The 20,234-nt window shown below is 40.4% G+C and overlaps 1 protein-coding gene across 25 annotated transcripts in view; it reads left to right on the forward strand.

Moving 5' to 3' along the window:
* Positions 1-20,234, forward strand: part of pacs1b (phosphofurin acidic cluster sorting protein 1b) — a 113,855-nt gene that overhangs the window by 86,918 nt on the left and 6,703 nt on the right. For 12 of the 25 annotated variants that reach the window (XR_015495150.2, XR_015495149.1, XR_015495157.2 and 9 more), the window contains exons 14-23: positions 82-186; positions 293-399; positions 680-834; positions 3,111-3,221; positions 10,479-10,581; positions 13,267-13,309; positions 14,583-14,625; positions 14,725-14,863; positions 17,168-17,403; positions 19,940-20,059. Coding sequence is in view for 4 of the 25 variants with exons in the window: in XM_087260249.1 (XP_087116375.1) it covers positions 82-186; positions 293-399; positions 680-834; positions 3,111-3,221; positions 10,479-10,581; positions 13,267-13,309; positions 14,583-14,625; positions 14,725-14,863; positions 17,168-17,403; positions 19,940-20,059 (1,162 nt within the window). In the remaining 21 variants the exon portion in view is untranslated. Of the gene's footprint in view, positions 1-81; positions 187-292; positions 400-679; positions 835-3,110; positions 3,222-10,478; positions 10,582-13,266; positions 13,310-14,271; positions 14,417-14,582; positions 14,626-14,724; positions 14,864-17,164; positions 17,404-19,939; positions 20,060-20,234 lie in introns of those variants that run through there. The other 13 variants (XR_015495143.2, XR_015495147.1, XR_015495144.1 and 10 more) reach the window with 2 other exon arrangements.

Consider the following 20,234-nt stretch of genomic DNA (forward strand, 5'->3'; position numbering starts at 1 on the left):
TGTGTGTGTGTGTGTGTGTGTGTGTGTGTGTGTGTGTGTGTGTGTGTGTGTGTGTGTGTGTGTGTGTATGGGTGTGTGCAGGTCCTCAGGAAGGCTGTCTATGATCAGCTGAATCAGATTCTGTTATCTGACGCTGCTCTTCCTGAAAGTCTCATCCTGATCAACGGCACAGACTGGCAGGGACAGGTAGCGCAGCTCATTCTTCTGATGGCTGCTCTTTATTGTTTTGATCAAAAGTGAAACCTCCTGACTGTGTTAACTCATTGTAAACCGTGTGTGTGTGTGTTTGCAGTATGTTGCGGAGCAGCTGCAGGTTCAGAAGCATCCTGTGGTCTGCACGTGTTCTGGTGCGGAGATTCAGGCCGTTCTCTCAGCGTTACTCACACGGATACAGAAATTGTAAGTCACACGAATGCAAATCAAAACAAATTTAACATTAAAAACATTTAAAAAGATAGTTCCCTTAAAAATACAATTCTAATTCAACAAAAGTCAAATGAGAAGACAAATCAAAATCATCCATCATTATTATTTATGCTGGCTTCGATGACTTTATAATGATTGAATGCTGTCAAACTTGAGATGAAACTGTTATAATGTAAATGTTGGAGCGCTGAACAACCGAGTGTGTGTGTGTGTGTGTGTGTGTGTGTGTGTGTGTGTGTGTGTGTGTGCGCAGCTGTAACTGTAACTCGTCGATGCCGCGGCCGGTGAAGGTGGCAGTGGTCGGGGGTCAGAGTTATCTGGGGTCAGTGCTGCAGTTCTTCGTCACTCAACTCGCCAATAAAACCTCCGACTGGCTCAATCACATCCGCTTCCTGGTCGTGCCTCTGGGTGAGAATTAAAACCAGTGATGATGTCACTAGAGCAGGGGTCACCAACCCTATTCCTGGAGATCTACCTTCCTGCAGATTTTAGTTGCAACCCTGACCAAACACACCTGTTTGTAATTATCAAGTGCTGCTTTAGGTACTATTAATTGGTTCAGGTGTGTTTGATCAGGGTTGGGACTGAATTCTGCTGGAAGGTAGCTCTCCAGGAACAGGGTTGGTTACCCCTGCACTAGAGGATTAAACTGATGGATGGATGCATGGGTAGATGGATGAATGGATGAGTAAATGACGGATGGATGAAATGATGACTTAGAAATGGATAACTGATGGATGGATAAATGGATGGACTGATGAATGATGGATGGATGTATGGATGGATGGATGGATGGATGCATGGATGGATGGATGGATGGATGGATGACTGAATGGATGGATGGATGAATGATTGGATCCCTTATAGATGGATGACTAATTGGATGGAAGGTGGGATGGATGGATGACTGGATGGATGAATGAATTTATGAATGGATGACTAATTGGATGGATGGATGGGTGGATGAATAAATGACTTATAGATGGATTACTGATGGATGGATAGATGACCGATGGATGGATGAATGGATGACTTATAGATAGATGAATGGGTGGATGACTGTTGGATAGATGGATTAATGGATGACTGATGGATGTATGGATGGATTAATGAATGGATGACCAATTGTATGGAGGATAGAAAGGTGGATGAATGAATGACTGATAGATGAAAGGATGACTAAGGGATGAATAGGTGACTGTTAGATCGATGAATAAATGACTGATGAATGACTGAATAAATGACTGATAGATGGATGGATAAATGGATGATTGATGGATTGATGGATGACTGTTAGAGGGATAGATGAATGAATCGCTGATAGATGGATGACTGATGGATGGATGACTGAAAAATGGATGACTGAAAAATGGATGGATGGTTGAATGAATGACTGATAGATGGATAGATGGATGACTGATGGATGTATGAATGAATGATTAATACATGGATGACTGATAGATGGGTGGGTGGATGAATGAATGACTGATACATGGGTAGATGGATGACTGATAGATGGATATATGGATGGATGGATGAATGAATGACTAATAGATGGATGGATGAATGAATCACTGATAGATGGATGGATGGATGGATGACTTGGATGGATAAATAAATGACTGATGGATGGATGACAGATAGATGGATCGATGAATAAATGACTGATAGATGGATGGATGAATGGATCACTGATAGAAGGATGGATAAATGAAAGACTGATAGATGGATGTATGACTGATAAATGGATGGATGGATGGATGACTGTTAGAGGGATGGATGAATGAATAGCTGATAGATGGATGACTGATGGATGGATGAATGGATGACTGATAAATGGATGGATGGTTGAATGAATGACTGATAGATGGATGGATGACTGATAGATGGATGGATGGATGAATGAATGACTAATACATGGATGACTGATAGATGGATGGATGGATGGATGGATGGATGGATGAATGAATGACTAATACATGGATGACTAATAGATGGATGGATTGATGGATGGATGGATGGATGGATGGATGAATGAATGACTAATACATGGATGACTGATAGATGGGTGGATGAATGAATGACTGATATGTGGGTAGATGGATGAATGATGGATGTATATATGGATGGATGGATGGATGAATGACTAATAGATGGATGGATGAATGAATCAATGACGGATAGATGAATGAATGAATGAATGAATGAATGAATGAATGAATGATAGATGGATGGATGAACATATGACTGACTGATAGATGGATGGCTGGATGACTGTTAGATGGATGTATGAATAAATGACTGATAGATGGATGACTGATGGATGGATGAATGGATGACTGATAGATGGATGGATGACTGGATCACTGATAGAAGGATGGATGAATGAAAGACTGATAGATGGATGGATGACTGATGGATGACTGTTAGATAGATGGAAGGATGGATTACTAATAGATGGATGGATGGTTGATTGACAGATATATGAATGGATGAATAGATGACTGATAGATGGATGACTGATGGTCGAATGGATGAATGGATGACTGTTAGATGGATGGACAGTTGATCAGTGGATAAATAGATAGACTGATAGATGAATGAATGAATATGTCATGTCTCTTCATTGTGTTGAAAGCTGTCTGTTTCTGTTTGTCTATGTTTTTATTTTTAAACTCGTTCAGGTTCTCATCCAGTTGCTAAGCACCTGGGTGCCCTTGACAACCGATACAGCGCAGCCTTTCTGGACGGAGCCTGGAGAGACCTGTTCAACCGCTCAGAGCCGCCACAGACAGGTAGAGAAAACACACACACACACACACACACACACACACACACACACACACACACACACACACACTATCTTTGTGGGACTTTCTATAGACAAAATGAGGTTTACACAGTACAGACTGTATACTGCGTCTTCTTCCCACAACTCTACCCCTAAACCAGGGGTGACCAACCCTGTTCCTGGAGATCTACCTTCCTGCAGATTTCAGTTGCAACCCGTATCAAACACACCTGCCTGTAATTATCAAATGCTGTTTAGGTCATTGAACCTAATTAATTGGTGCAGATGTGTTTACATACACACACAGTACATACAGTGTGTAAAGAAACTTGAAATAATGTGTTACTTTGTTTATGATTTTGAATTTATTTATTTTTTTATGTTGTGTTGTATTTTGTATACGGGTTGATTTGTTGAATGAATTAAATTGTTTGGAGATTTGAATTATGACGTCAAAATTGCGGAGCTTACCGGATGTATAAATTGCGTGTAGTAATGAATGAAAACAAAGTATGGAACGCTAGATGAAACACGGTAAAAGGGGCACAGGTATACGGTTGCTTCACGGATTCCTCCTCCATGAGTTATAGCTTCTGGTTTGAGGGAAAAATAAGGTAATTTGGTTTATTTGTTTAATGTTTAATTGTTGATGTTGGCTTAGTGTTAATTTTCGGGATTTATTTGTGTTTGTTGTTTGTTTATTTTCTCTCTAGTTCTTACGGTGATTAAATAATGTGAACAAATTCTTAGAAGTGTGACCAATAAATGAATCGTGAACATCAGTGGAAGGCTTAGTCATCTTTTATATAGGACGCTACACAATGACACTGAAACACTGGCCGATTTAGTGTTGGAGGTTTGATGGCTATGTTTGAGCAGCCTGGTGGCCAGTCTTCATTGATTGCACATTCCACTAGTAAGAGCCGAGTGTGAAGGTTTGATTAGCAGAGTAATCGCACGGTTTTGCTTAAAGTATTGCAATGCACACACCAATATGGGTGACATATCAGAGAGACGTTGGTGCACGTCTTGCTGGTGCATCTGTGATCAAAACAGCAGGGGCCTCATGTACGAAGACTTGCGTGGAAATCTTACTAAAACATTGCGTACGCACAAAGCTGTAAATGTGCGTACGCAGAAAAAAATTCAGATGTATGAAACACTGCGTACGCCGAGTCTCACGCATATTCTTTTGTACATCCGAATGAACGTGAAACTGAGCGCAACATGCACGAGCACAAAACCCCTCCCTGCCTCCTCCCACGTATGAATATGCTAATGACTATGCTAATGGAAAAACTCAACGAAAAAGCAAAGGCAAAATCAAGCAAGAAGAGAAACTTTGAACAGAATGTGAATTGGAGGTGCTCCTTTCGGAGGTAGACCGGAGAAAAGCAGTGTTATTTGCAAGTTTGTTCTCCGGAATTAACAACAAAAGAAAAAAAATAGAGTGGGAGAGTTTAGCTGATGCGGTTAACACAGTTGGGTCTGAACATCGCACTGAGTGCATTAAAAAAAAGAAATAGTGTGATTTATATGTGTAAAATGTTGCAGTACCCTTAGCAGTCTCAGTGGCGCAGCTCGTAAGACGCATGTCATCATGTATTGACACGTTCGAGTTTAAACTCGGCTCGAATCCAGCGTCTGATGAACTCTTTTGTCTTTTTTCCCCCGCTACATATCAGATTTTGCCAACTATTTATCACGAGAAAGACAAGTAGGAATCATCAATAAGTCTGTGCATCATATTTTATTTGCACATTTATTGAATGGAAATGTTTCACGCATGCAAATTCATCTTCAGATAGTGTCTTTATAGCAATGTGCGTGCGGTAGATCGCTCAGATTACATTGGGAAAACAGGCGACCGCTGCAAATTGTGCTTTAATGTTTAGCAGGTCAACTGTATGGTATGGAAACCTTAAATACCTGCTAGATGAACCCGTCTCATACAGCTGCCATTGCAAGGCTCAAACACTTTGTAGAGAAGAATTTAACACAACTGCCTCTAGGAGTCGCCAATGGAAATAAAACAGACACGCACAAAAAATGTGCGCACGCCAGCCAGAAAGCTGCCGTGAACCTGCGCACATTCCCACGTTCAGTTCATCGTTAGTAAATCCAAAAGTTTTTGTGCGTACGCAGCGTTGATACATGAGGCCCCAGGTCTTCGTGATGATCAAGAGCCTTGGTATCTAGGTTAATGTCAGCAAACCACCAAGAAGAAGAACCACATCCAACAAGAGGAACTGTGGACACAGTCTGAAAGGGATGTCCGAGTGCTAACCACGATTGTATTCAAAAACATGAAACCACAGCTGCCTGACTCACTGTAGAATCAAATGTGCAGCTCAGCTCTCCTGTTTCCACCAACACTGTTCATCAGGAGCTCAATATACATGGCCGGGCTGCTATAGCCAAACCTTTGGCCACTTGTGCCAATGCCAAACATCGGCTTCAATGGTTCCAGCAGTGAAAACCTTGGGCTGTGGGCAATGCAAAACACGTATTGTTCTCTGATGAGTCCACCTTCACTGACTTTCCCACATCCAGGAGAGTTATGGTGTGGAGAAGCCCTAAAGAAGCGTACCACCCAGACTGACGCCCAAGAGTGGTTTTGAGGCGTTGCGCTACGCTGTTTAAATAGCAAATGCATTAGCGCTCATATGTGCGCTCATAGGCGTTCTGGTCTAAAAAGGAAGGCGTTCTGAGGCGGACCGCTGGCGCATTGCTATTTTGAGAAACTATAATAGATTTTTCATTAGACCAAAACTAACCCGGTCAAAACTCCAGCGCAGACTTGTGCCTCGCTTACGCACAAGAGAGCATTAGGCAAATATCTTTACATATGAAAAATTTTAAATATTAAGGATATATATAGGATATAATAAGAATAGACATAGAATATAAATATAAAGGATTAAAATATTACAAAACATTTTATTTTCTAGCCTACATAAATATAAAAAACCACTGCTATTATGTCTTCTTCATCTCGGGAGGCTTTTTCAGTTCATTCATAACAATTTGCTTTTGTATAATGTTATTATTATTAGCAGTATTATTTATTATATCCATATTTATATTTGTTTTATTAAAAACAAGCTTAGATTTGTCCACCTGTCAGGTTTTAGACCATATGGGGCACAGCATGTGTTTTAGGATATAACTCAGGTTTTTGAGCACATTTTGTTATTATTGTTCATTTATTCGTTTGCTGGAAATTAGAACTGAATTTAGAAATAGTTTTGAAACGTATATTTGCGCTTAACAAACAAAATTAATTATTTATAGACTAATTGATGTCTGTGCGTAAAGGTTTCTCTATCCAAGAGCGAAAGTGATTCATTATCTCTCATTCTCACACAGTAACTGTCAACTGTTTGCTAGTGAAATGCTCATTTTTTCCACTTAGACTTACTTTGCGTCTTGTAAATAGCGAATGCGCTCTTGGCGCGATGCAGCTGGCTCTTAAAGGTAATGGGAGATGAGACTTTTTGGTTCAGTTGATTGGTTTATTCTCAAAACACACCTATAACTCATTAAGAAAATAAACTCAACCCTTTTAGACCATGCGCCACTGCGCAAGGCAGATTTCCCGTGACTCAAAAACGCAAAAACGTGTCCTGACACGCCCTGAAAGTGTTTGCGCCTTGCGTTTTGCGCATGGACCGTCAAAATAGAGCCCATACTCAGTATGCTTACTTTTTTCCATGAGCTGAGCTACCACTTCTGAGGATCAATAATTGTGTTTACCCTCGGTGTACTCGCTTGTTTTTCTAATAAAACTTCCCTAATTCATGTGTATTCACGTCCCTTTAGGCTGTCTACCAAATGCTTTTTTACTCGCATCTTAATTTGTTGCAATTGGTGCATTTTTGTTTAAATTGCACCCTGACGACCGCAGCAACTGTAAGAAAATTTGGTGAGTTTTTCGAAGACCCCGACAAGTCAACTGAATGATGTCTCGCTGAAACGTTTAGGGGAATTTATGAAACAGCATGGGCGACGCTTTAGCCCTTCTATATTTCTGTTCAGCCCCCTTAAAATTTTTACATTTTTAAAGTTTTGCGATTTAGCTCATGAACTGTACACTACTATATGGTGGCTTGAGTCCCCTTTAAATTTGATATGAAAACGGCGGCAGACTTCCGCTGCTCCGTTTTCAGCTCGTTTTTCATTTAATCAACAAACCACTATATATATATATATGTATATATATATATATATATATATATATATATATATATATATATATATATATATATATGTATGTATGTATGTATGTATGTATGTATATATGTATATATGTATGTATGTATGTATGTATGTATGTATATATGTATATATGTATATATGTATGTATGTATGTATGTATATATATCCCCAGAAGGATCTAATCCTGTTCTGCCCTAAAATGAAAATCCTAAAATCGCCCCTGTAAACAGTAGTTCACATTTGTCTTAATCGTGCCTACCACTACAGGAAATGACACTATATATAACACTAAAAACGATGAGGCAAAGACTACTCATAAATCATGTTACAATTTGTCATTTAAAAGGGTAACTACCAGTATATATAGCGACAACAGAAGTAAGTCTCCTAATAGCTTGGTTTAAAACAAGCATGTGCGAATGTGACAATCAAAAATAATGGCTGATCGATATTTAAAGGAACCTATTAAATGTAAAGTACAGTATGTAAAGCTGTCTTTTTATGTATGCACAGGCCCTATTGAGTTAACTTAAATAAAAGTTAACTAAATTGTTGTAACTATCTTGATTGACTCTTTTTTTTTTTTTCAATATTAAAATGATTTAATAAGCTACATACTGTATACATACAGCCAATCTCAGAGTCTGCTGCAGGGCACTATTAGCTGAAAATTAATCATTAAATAGGATTAGACTATTAGCATCTCCCTTCAAAATGAACAAATTTGTTTTTGTTTTTTTTTCCCTTTTAAATGGATAGTTCACCCCAAAAAAATTAAAATGGTCATCATCATCAAAATAAAAAAATAAAAAAATAAATTTTAAATAAGCAAACAAAAAAAATTATGTGTAAATATATATATATATATATATATATATATATATATATATATATATATATATATATATATATATATATATATATATATATATATATATATATATATATATATATATATATATATATATAGCTAAAAAAAACAAAGAAACATTGAATTCTTTGCCTACTTTCATTTAAAATTTGAGTCGGGTGTAATAGTACACCACTTTTTTTTTTCTTTACACCACTGGTGGCGTGGCCACTATTCTGCAAGAAGAATGGCTCAAAATCTCTCTGGCCACTGTGCAAGACCTGTATCTGTAATTCCCAAGATTAACTCATAGTATAATGGTCGCAAAAGGAGTCTCGACGCCATATTACAATCCCGTTTTTTCCAGGATTCTCCCGTATTTTACAGTTATATCCCGATATCTGCCCGTAAAGGTATTTTCCCATATTTCTCCCATATTTTCAGTCTTTCTCTGAAGGCTGACAAATAAACATTAACCACCCGGTACCGGGTCCGTGACGTCATCGACTTTCGCTTTAAGATTTAAAGGGCTAGCATTGCACCAGACCCCTGTAAGTGGTTTCGTTTGAAAGTGTAGAATCTACATTTTATGCACATATGCATCACTTTGGTTTTTATTTTACTGTACAAAAGTTATTTACACTTAAATACACAGTATTTTAGATACCCGAGCTGGGTATTGAACATTGGTTCATTTTCACATTTTTCATATGACACATGTACAAGTTATAGCTCAAATGAAAGCTCTTGCCGGTGCTCATACGCTTCTAGCATTCTTTTTACAGAGTTATATTCACATATCAAACAGTTGTCGAATGAATCTCTGTGTTTCCATGGCGCATAAGTGAAAACAATACATTTATGATCAATAAGCAGCCCCAGATAGCACAGACAGCTGTCATCTCTTACCTTATGCTGTGTGCTTCAGGGCCATTCTCCTCTGTTTTTGAGGTGATGTGCATTACTAATCCTTTTATATGTCTGACGTGCTCCAAACACAGTGAATTATGTTTGATCAATCAAAAGAATAGTGAAATATGAAAACAATGATCGCTCCCTGTGGCTTGTACCGCACCTCTCATCAGTTGGAATGCAATAACTTTTGCATAGATTATGGTGGAGACATTTTTCTTTTTTCTATGATTACAGACATGTGCAGGAACCACCAAAATAAATTACAGCACGCTAGACCACACAGAACCTAAAAGGTGCACCTTCAAATTTGAGTTTATAAAAAAAAAATACAAAAAGCTCCTCTTTTTTAGGTGTTTATTATAACACAGATGACATATACAGATATTTTAAACACTTTCAATAGTGTTTTATGAAAATTCAAAGGGTTTTCTTTAAAATGATACCAAATTTTTGCATTTACACGTCTGCATGTGGATTTGGGAAGCTTTTAAATTTGGGTAGGCAAAATCCAGGCGGAAATCCCCAAATAGCAGCAGAGTGGTTAAAGAGCCGATCCTCCCTATACACAACCCATACTGCCGAACCACCAGGGGCGCCCCTTGCTCTTAAACATGAGTCTGTTCTGTGCTTTCGCTTTGTTTAGGCATGAAAACACTTTGGCTGCGTCCGAAACCGCCTACTACTCAGTAGGTACTGCATTTGAATTTAAATATACTACTCGGCCGTTAGAAAAGTGCGCTCTATACAGTATGAATGTGAGCAGTATGAATGGAATTCGCACATACTACATCCGCCATTTTGTCATGATGACATACCTGCGTCAGTTGCGTCACTTTAAGCCTGGTTTATACTTCTGCGTCAAGTGACCGGCGTAACCCACGGCGCATGCAATGCGCGTAGCTGTGCTGTGTCTGTTGGTCTGCATTAATGCTTCCGAATCCCTTATTTTGGTGGGTATATCCCTTAATTTAACATCCCAATGTTGACAGGTATGCCATACTAATGAATTGTCCTCAACTATTGTGGTTTGATTTTCATTGTCTAACCACTGTACATGCATACATTACATACATACACACAGACACACACACACACACACACACACACCTTTAATAGTTCTAATTAATACTGCATGAAGTGATTGTGTTTAGCTGATGTCTGTTTGTGCCTGTGCCTGTGTGTGTGTGTGTGTGTGTGTGTGTGTGTGTGTGTGTGTGTGTGTGTGTGTGTGTGTGTGTGTGTGTGTGTGTGTGTGTGTGTGTGTGTGTGCGTGTGTAGATTCAGTGGACGTGGCTGCTCGTGTGGCTCAGTTCATCAGCGGAGCGGCTCTCACACACCAGCTGCCCATCGCCGAAGCCATGCTGACCTGCAAACACAGAACGTACGTCACTCTCCGAGCTGCACAAAACACACCAACACACACCAGTCCATGCTCAAAACACAACACACTCCGAGCTGCACAAAACACACCAACACACACCAGTCCATGCTCAAAACACAACACACTCCGAGCTGCACGAAACACACCAGCACACACCAGTCCATGATCAAAACACAATACACTCTGAACTGCACAAAACACACCAACACACACCAGTCCATGCTCAAAACACAATACACTCTGAACTGCACAAAACACACCAACACACACCAGTCCATGCTCAAAACACAATACACTCTGAACTGCACAAAACACACCAACACACACCAGTCCATGCTCAAAACACAATACACTCTGAACTGCACGAAACACACCAACACACACCAGTCCATGCTCAAAACACAATACACTCTGAGCTGCACAAAACACACCAACACACACCAGTCCATGCTCAAAACACAATACACTCTGAGCTGCACAAAACACACCAACACACACCAGTCCATGCTCAAAACACAATACACTCTGAACTGCACGAAACACACCAACACACACCAGTCCATGCTCAAAACACAATACACTCTGAACTGCACAAAACACACCAACACACACCAGTCCATGATCAAAACACAATACACTCTGAGCTGCACAAAACACACCAACACACACCAGTCCATGCTCAAAACACAATACACTCTGAGCTGCACGAAACACACCAACACACACCAGTCCGTGCTCAAAACACAATACACTCTGAACTGCACAAAACACACCAACACACACCAGTCCATGATCAAAACACAATACACTCTGAGCTGCACAAAACACACCAACACACACCAGTCCATGATCAAAACACAATACACTCTGAGCTGCACAAAACACACCAACACACACCAGTCCATGATCAAAACACAATACACTCTGAGCTGCACAAAACACACCAACACACACCAGTCCATGCTCAAAACACAATACACTCTGAACTGCACAAAACACACCAACACACACCAGTCCATGCTCAAAACACAATACACTCTGAACTGCACAAAACACACCAACACACACCAGTCCATGCTCAAAACACAATACACTCTGAACTGCACAAAACACACCAACACACACCAGTCCATGCTCTAAACACAATACACTCTGAGCTGCACAAAACACACCAACACACACCAGTTCATGCTCTAAACACAATACACTCTGAGCTGCACGAAACCCCAACACACACCAGTCCATGATCAAAACACAATACACTCTGAGCTGCACAAAACACACCAACACACACCAGTCCATGCTCAAAACACAATACACTCTGAGCTGCACAAAACACACCAACACACACCAGTCCATGCTCAAAACACAATACACTCTGAACTGCATGAAACACCAACACACACCAGTCCATGCTCAAAACACAATACACTCTGAGCTGCACAAAACACACCAACACACACCAGTCCATGCTCAAAACACAATACACTCTGAGCTGCACAAAACACACCAACACACACCAGTCCATGCTCAAAACACAATACACTCTGAACTGCACAAAACACACCAACACACACCAGTCCATGCTCAAAACACAATACACTCTGAACTGCACAAAACACACCAACACACACCAGTCCATGCTCAAAACACAATACACTCTGAGCTGCACAAAACACACCAACACACACCAGTCCATGCTCAAAACACAATACACTCTGAACTGCACAAAACACACCAACACACACCAGTCCATGCTCAAAACACAATACACTCTGAACTGCACAAAACACACCAACACACACCAGTCCATGCTCAAAACACAATACACTCTGAACTGCATGAAACACCAACACACACCAGTCCATGCTCAAAACACAATACACTCTGAACTGCACAAAACACACCAACACACACCAGTCCATGCTCTAAACACAATACACTCTGAGCTGCACAAAACACACCAACACACACCAGTTCATGCTCTAAACACAATACACTCTGAGCTGCACGAAACCCCAACACACACCAGTCCATGATCAAAACACAATACACTCTGAGCTGCACAAAACACACCAACACACACCAGTCCATGCTCAAAACACAATACACTCTGAGCTGCATGAAACACCAACACACACCAGTCCATGCTCTAAACACAATACACTCTGAGCTGCACAAAACACACCAACACACACCAGTCCATGCTCAAAACACAATACACTCTGAGCTGCATGAAACACCAACACACACCAGTCCATGCTCTAAACACAATACACTCTGAGCTGCACAAAACACACCAACACACACCAGTCCATGCTCAAAACACAATACACTCTGAGCTGCATGAAACACCAACACACACCAGTCCATGCTCTAAACACAATACACTCTGAGCTGCACAAAACACACCAACACACACCAGTCCATGCTCAAAACACAATACACTCTGAGCTGCACAAAACACACCAACACACACCAGTCCATGCTCAAAACACAATACACTCTGAGCTGCACAAAACACACCAACACACACCAGTCCATGCTCAAAACACAATACACTCTGAACTGCACAAAACACACCAACACACACCAGTCCATGCTCAAAACACAACACACTCTGAGCTGCACGAAACACCAACACACACCAGTCCGTCAAATCACATCTTTAATATCTTCTTGCAGGAGGGATGAAGACTCCTACCAGAAATTCATCCCGTTCATCGGGGTGAGTAGAAAACTGATCAAAATTCGCAGCAACTATTCAACAGCACAATGTCAGGCGTTGTTAGAAGGGATACAGCTGTCAGAACTTAACAAGAAATATTTCTTCAATTACCAATTAACTGTATTTTATTAACAACTAGCCCTGCCCTAACGCTATACCCAACCATCACAGTACTGTAAAAATAGCAATTATACAGACTATTATTCATATTACTTATTAAATTACCCTTTAAATTGTATTTTATAAATGTCTACCCCAGCCCAATCCTCACAATAATGTAAAAAAGTAGTAATTAAACAGACTATTATTCATATTACTTATTAAATTACCCATTAAATTGTATTTTATTCATGTCTACCCCAGACCAATGCTCACATTAATGTAAAAACAGTAATTATACAGAGTATTATTCATATTATTAATCAAATTACCCATTAAATTGTATTTTATTCATGTCTATGTCTACCCAATGCTCACATTAATGTAACAAAGTAGCCATTACCCATTACTATTATTCATATTACTTATTAAATTACCCATTAAATTACATTTCATAAACATCTACCCCAACATCAATCCTCACATTAATGTAAAACTGTAATTATACAGAGTATTAATCCTATTATTAATCAAATTACCCATTAAATTGTATTTTATTCATGTCTACCCCAGACCAATGCTCACATTAATGTAAAAACAGTAATTATACAGAGTATTATTCATATTATTAATCAAATTACCCATTAAACTGTATTTTATAAATGTCTACCCCAGCCCAATCCTCACAATAATGTAACAAGTAGCAATTATACAGAGCATTATTGATATTATTTATTACATTACCCATTAAACTGTATTTTATTAATGTCTACCACTAAACACAACCCTAACAGTAATCTTTGTACATTGTCATAGAAATGATGCTATATTGATGCGAGTATCCACAGCTGTATCATTTCTAGAGTTAATCACAAATGTCACCCAACGCATCATATTTTAGATCATTTATCATAATACATTAAATGTATAAAAATATTGTGTATTTGAGGGGGTTTTGCCCTTGGACTTTTTTTGCATTTCATTACTATATTTTATGTCATTTAAATGTGTTTTATTTCATATGTTTTTCTAACGATTACGATTTTTCTCAATTTTTTCTTATAGAAAATATGAATATAAAAGATATTCTGTATCTCTGAGGAGTGTACTCATTTATGCAGAGAACTTTAAATAAGTATGTGTGTTCATTTAATAAATTCTTGTCATCCCTCAGGTGGTAAAGGTGGGCTTGATTGAGCCGGGTCAGTCTTCAGCAGGTGTGTGCTGTGTATTTGCATGAGCCGATTTAATAATGCTGCATGTCTTTTCTTCTGACTCTGGCACACGCACAAAGGCTCACTGCTCCTGTTTCGTAGGCGACGCAGAAGAGGGCATGGCTGTGAGTTTGGCTGTCCCCTCCACATCTCCGCCCTCTCACGGCTCACCAGCCAGTCTTAAAGAGACAGCGACGCCGCCCTCATCCCCGTCCATCGGCGGTGGTCTGGCTGTGCAGGGGTGAGTGACTTTCCTCACGCACGCTCCTGCATTACTGAGGGAATTTGAAGATCACAAGGTTTCACGAATGACTCCGTAATCCCTGCTGGAGAAAGCAGGTCATGCAAAACAAAGCCGGTCATGCTGATTTGAGCTGGTTTTGGCTGATTGAAAATGGTCTACCAGCTTGCCAACTGGCTGGAGGTCCAAAAGAAACCATGTTAAACCATCTTAGACCCGTGGAAAGGATGTAAAACCGGTTCATATCTTAAGAAGCCAAGCAAAATCTGTAGGAGCCATGTAAAAACAGATCAGACCATTAAAAGTCGTGTAAAACCCTTACAATCAATTAATAGTCATTTAAAACCAGCTTGGATCATTAGAAGCCATGTAAATCCATTAAAAGCCATATAAAACCAATCAATGCTATTTAAAACCAGCTCAGACCATGTAAAGCCATTAGAAGCCATGTAAAACCACTACAAATCATTTAAAACCAGTAGAAGCCAAGTAAAACCAGTTAAAGCAATATAAAGCCATTAGAAGCCATTTAAACTCAGTATAAGTCATGTAAAACCAGCTTAAACCATTAGAATCCATGTAAAACCAGTAGAAGCTGTGTGAAATCAGTGGAAAACCAGTAAAAGCAATGTATACTTATTAGACGACATGTAAAACTAGCTTGGGCCAGTAGAAGTCATGTAAAACCAGCTCTGACAATGTAAAGACGTAATTTAAAGCCCTTGGAAGCCACGTAAAATCTTTACAAAGCATTTAAAGCCAGTAGAAGCCATGTAAAACCAGCTCAAACCATTAGAATCCATATAAAACTAGACCGATAGAAGCCATGTGAAATCTGTGGAAGCCATGTAAAACCAGATTAACCCATTAGAAGCCTTGTAAAACCAGTCGGATCCATTTAAAGCCATTAGAAGCCATGTTAAACAAGCTAAGACCAGTAGAAAGCATGTAAAACCATTGGAAGCCATGTAAAACCAGCTCAGACCAGACCAGTAGAAACCATGTAAAACCAGCTCAGACCAGTAGAAGCCATGTAAAACCATTAGAAGCCATGTAAATCCAATCAATGCTATTTAAAACCAGCTCAGACAATGTAAAGCCATTAGAAGCCGTGTAAAACCACTACAAATCATTTAAAACCAGTAGAAGCCATGTAAAACCAGTTAAAGCAGTACAAAAGCCATTAGAAGCCATTAAAAACCAGTAGAAATCATGTAAAACCAGCTCAAACCATTAGAATCCATGTAAAACCAGTAGAAGCTGTGTAAAATCAGTGGAAAACCAGTAAAAGCAATTTAAACTTATTAGACGACATGTAAAACTAACTTGGGCTGGTAGAAGTCATGTAAAACCAGCTCTGACAATGTAAAGACGTAATGTAAAGCCCTTGCAAGCCACGTAAAATCATTACAAAGGATTTAAAGCCAGTGTAAGCCATGTGAAACCCGATCAACCCATTAAAAGCCTTTTAAAACCAGTCGGATCCATTTTAAGCCATGTAAAACCAGCTCAGACCAGTAGAAGCCATGTAAAGCCATTAGAAGCCATGGAAACCTTGTAGAAGCCATGTAAAACCATTACAAGCCTTTTAAAAACAGTAAAGGCATGTAAAACCAGCTCAGACCATTAGAATGTAAAACCAGTAGAAGCCATGTAAAACCATTAGAAGCCATGTAAAAACATTAGAAGCCATGTAAAAACCAACTCAGACCAGTAGAAGCCATGTAAAACCAGCTCAGACTATTAAAACGTAAAACCAGTAGAAGCCATGTAAAACCATTAGAAGCCATGTAAAAACCTACTCAGACCAGTAAAAGCCACGTAAAACCAGCTCAGACCGTTAGAAGCCATGCAAAACTATTTTGGATTAGAGCCATCTTAAATCTTTGGAGCCATGTAAAACCAGTTAAAGCCATGTAAATTTATCTTGGACCAGTAGAAGCCGTTTAAAACCATTACAACCCGTTTAAAGGCAATGGGAGCCATGCAAAACCAGTTCTGATCATTATAATTCATGTAAAATTAGTTTGGACCATAAGAAGCCATGAAAACCATTACATCACAAGCGGTGTACAGTACATCATTACAAACCATTTAAAACCAGTAGGAGCCAACTAAAACCAGTTTGGCCATTAGAATCAATCTAAAATTTCTGGAAGCCATGTAAAACCAGTAAAAGCCACATGTAAGACCAGTAGAAGTGAGGTAAAACCAGCTCAGATTATTAGAAGGCACGCAAATGTGTTAAATGTCTCTGTAATGTGTTTTCTGTGTGTGTGTGTGTGTGTGTGTGTGTTCCAGCAGCCCCAGCATGTCTCACGCAGTGGACGCCATCGGTCTGCAGGTTGACTACTGGCTGGCGTCTCTGGCAGAGAAGCGGCGTGAGGGCGAGCGCAGGGACACCGGCTGTAAAAACACTCTGAAGAGCGCCTTCTGGTCTCTACAGGTCAGCCGGCTGCCAGGAGGAGTCGCCAGCGACACACAGCCACACGTCAACACTATGGCCATGACGGTGGTCACCAAAGAGAAGAACAAGAAGGGTGAGCCGACTCTCGTTCACTGACCTCTGTGCCGTTAAATATAATTCTCCAACAAAGATTGATGTTGGTCGAAAGCGAATAATGTTGCACTATTGTGATTCTTTTTAATTACAATGGGCCGTTCACACAGAATGTTTTTCCTCTCTAATGCACTTGAAAAGATCATAAACTCTCACACGCAGCACAGCTCATCACTGTCAGTTCCACAGCAGTGGACCAATCAGAAGAGCTTGGAGGCGGGGCAACCATTTTGAACTTCTGTTTATAGTAGAAAATTGGCATGACAACTGTTTAATTGACCGTCATATCATGACGTAGGAGGCGCTCTTTGTGGTTTGTCCGGGTATCCTGAGTCGCAACACATTGGTTTCCTTCTTTTAATGGGTCCGGGCTTCGTTATTACATTACCTACATGATATTGTATCTCATGGATTTTGACAGTGCACTTTTTTAAAACCCATTCCTGAGTACTGCGCCTTGTGTTCACCAGAACTCCGGCCCCCCATTTTTGATATGTCCATAATAGTCACTAGACGCAACCCTTTTTGCTGATTGTCAGTGTTGCCAGTGCTGACCTCCTCCAAGCTGGGATCAAACCGGCGACTCTCCGTATGGGAGTCAGTTGCTCTAACAAGGAGGCTAAAGACCATGGCCTCTAGCGTCTGTCGCTAGAACACCTTTAGAGGTCAGAGTGAGGTTTACCTGCAGAGCACTTCGCTAGCTGACCTCCGCCACACTCACCCCCCTAATTCTCACTCCCTTCCGGGTCACGGCACCAGTTTACCCTTACCCGCCCTACACCACCCAACCCCTTCCGAGCTGGGATTGAACCAGCGACTCTCCGCATGGGTGTCAGTTACTCTAACAAGGATATTAAAGACCATGGAGCCGAGCATCTGTTGTTATAGCACCTTTAGAGGTCAGAGGAGTGAGGTTTACCTGCATAGCACTTTACTAGCTGACCTCCACCACACTCACCCCCCTAATTCTCACTCCCATCCAGGTCACGGCACCAATGTAACTCCGCCGGCCATACACCACCCAATTCTCTTCGAGCTAGGATCAAACCAGCGACTCTCTGCATGGGAGTCAGTTGCTCTAACAAGGAGGCTAAAGAAAATAGCCCCTTGCGTCTGTCACTAGCGCACCTTTAAAGGTCAGAGGAGTGAGGTTTACCTGCATAGCACTTTGCTAGCTGACCTCCGCTACACTCACCCCCCTAATCCTCGCTCCCATCTGGGTCACGGCACCAATGTACCCTTACCGGTCTTACACCACCCAACCCCTTCCGAGCTGGGATCGAACCAGCGAATCTCCGCATGGTAGTTAGTTACTCTAACAAGGATATTAAAGACCATGGAGCCTAGCTTCTGTTGTTATAGCACCTTTAGAGGTCAGAGGAGTGAGGTTTACCTGCGCAGCACTTTACTAGCTGTCCTCTGCTACACTTTTTTTTCCTAGTTTCGCCTGAAAGACCTGCTCTGAAAGACCACCCCAGTAAACAACTTAAAGCTGATCTAAAGACAATGTAAAGTCAACAGAAGTACATGTTGCTTATTACACACACAGGGATGCGCAGCAACACCGAAATATTTTTAAATATGATAAAATAAGGGAGGAAAATATAAAAGATTATTAATGTCTATATAAATTTAATAGCCTACCTCCTCCGCACCTTTACACCTCAGGTGGCCTTGGTGGAATCCCGTTGGTTGGTTTGTTCACTTTAATCTCGCACACAAACAGATTAATTTCCTTGTTGTGGTGTTGGGGTTGTCGCAAACGAAAGAGAAGTGTAGGGGCGGGTGGGTATGGGGGTTTCGGGGGGAATGGTTGTTGTGGACGAAAGTGGGAGCGAGGGGATCACGGATGGTTGTTGCCGGTTTGATTGGGTCCTGCAATCTTCGTTTAGCCGATAGAGCTTGCGCTGTGCGGAGCTCTTAATAAGGGACCGTTGGAAAAGTGCTAATTTATTTTTTATTTATTTATTTTTTATGCTCCGCCCTGCGTGTTTTATTTAAAACACTACTAATTTTCTCTTAAATGAGCACAAACAGTTACTAAAGTAGTCGGATGCTTCAATATAGATCTGTGCATTCTTACATTAACACCTGTTATCAAACAAAACACAATGAGAGATTCAAACACAATGAGAGATTCATCGTAATGTCGAGCCAAAAAAAAGAAAAAGACAGCTCTAAAACATAACCAGCTTTGTCTTTTTGTAGGAAACACACTTTAGATATTTTTAGGATAAGAGGTTTTTGAGTTATTGCCGTCTATCGTACTGGTTTTGATTTACCGCAATGTAAATATTGCTTCAGCTATGTAACGTTGCGCAACCCACCTTTGTTCACTGTGCGACCCACTAGTGGGTCGCGACCCACAGTTTGAAAACCACTGCTTTAGACAATGCGCCCGGTGCACAGATTGTTTTACCTTAAAATTGCAAAGACCATGCTTTAGACCATGTGCATAGATCGCTAAAATAGATCCCATTGAGACAGAAATCAGTACACTGCTCTCCTTTTTGCAGTTCCAACTATTTTCCTGGGGAAGAAGCCTAAAGAGAAGGAGATGGACTGTAAGAGTCAGGTGATCGAGGGCATCAGTCGGCTCATCTGTTCGGCCAAACAGCAGCAGACCATCCTGAAAGGTACATTACAGCCAGAAATCTACCACAATGTCAGCTAAACCAGTGTTTCCCAACCCTGTTCCTGGAGGCGCACCAAAAGTCTTCCCTTATCTGACCCATTAACTTCAGGTTTTGGAGTCTCTTCTTATGTTCTGATGGATTGATTCAGGTGTGTTTGATTAGGGAGAGGTTGTAA

The sequence above is a fragment of the Danio rerio genome, chromosome 7 (assembly GCF_052040795.2).
Source record: "Danio rerio strain M-AB ecotype USA chromosome 7, GRCz13ab, whole genome shotgun sequence".
NCBI lineage: Eukaryota > Metazoa > Chordata > Actinopteri > Cypriniformes > Danionidae > Danio > Danio rerio.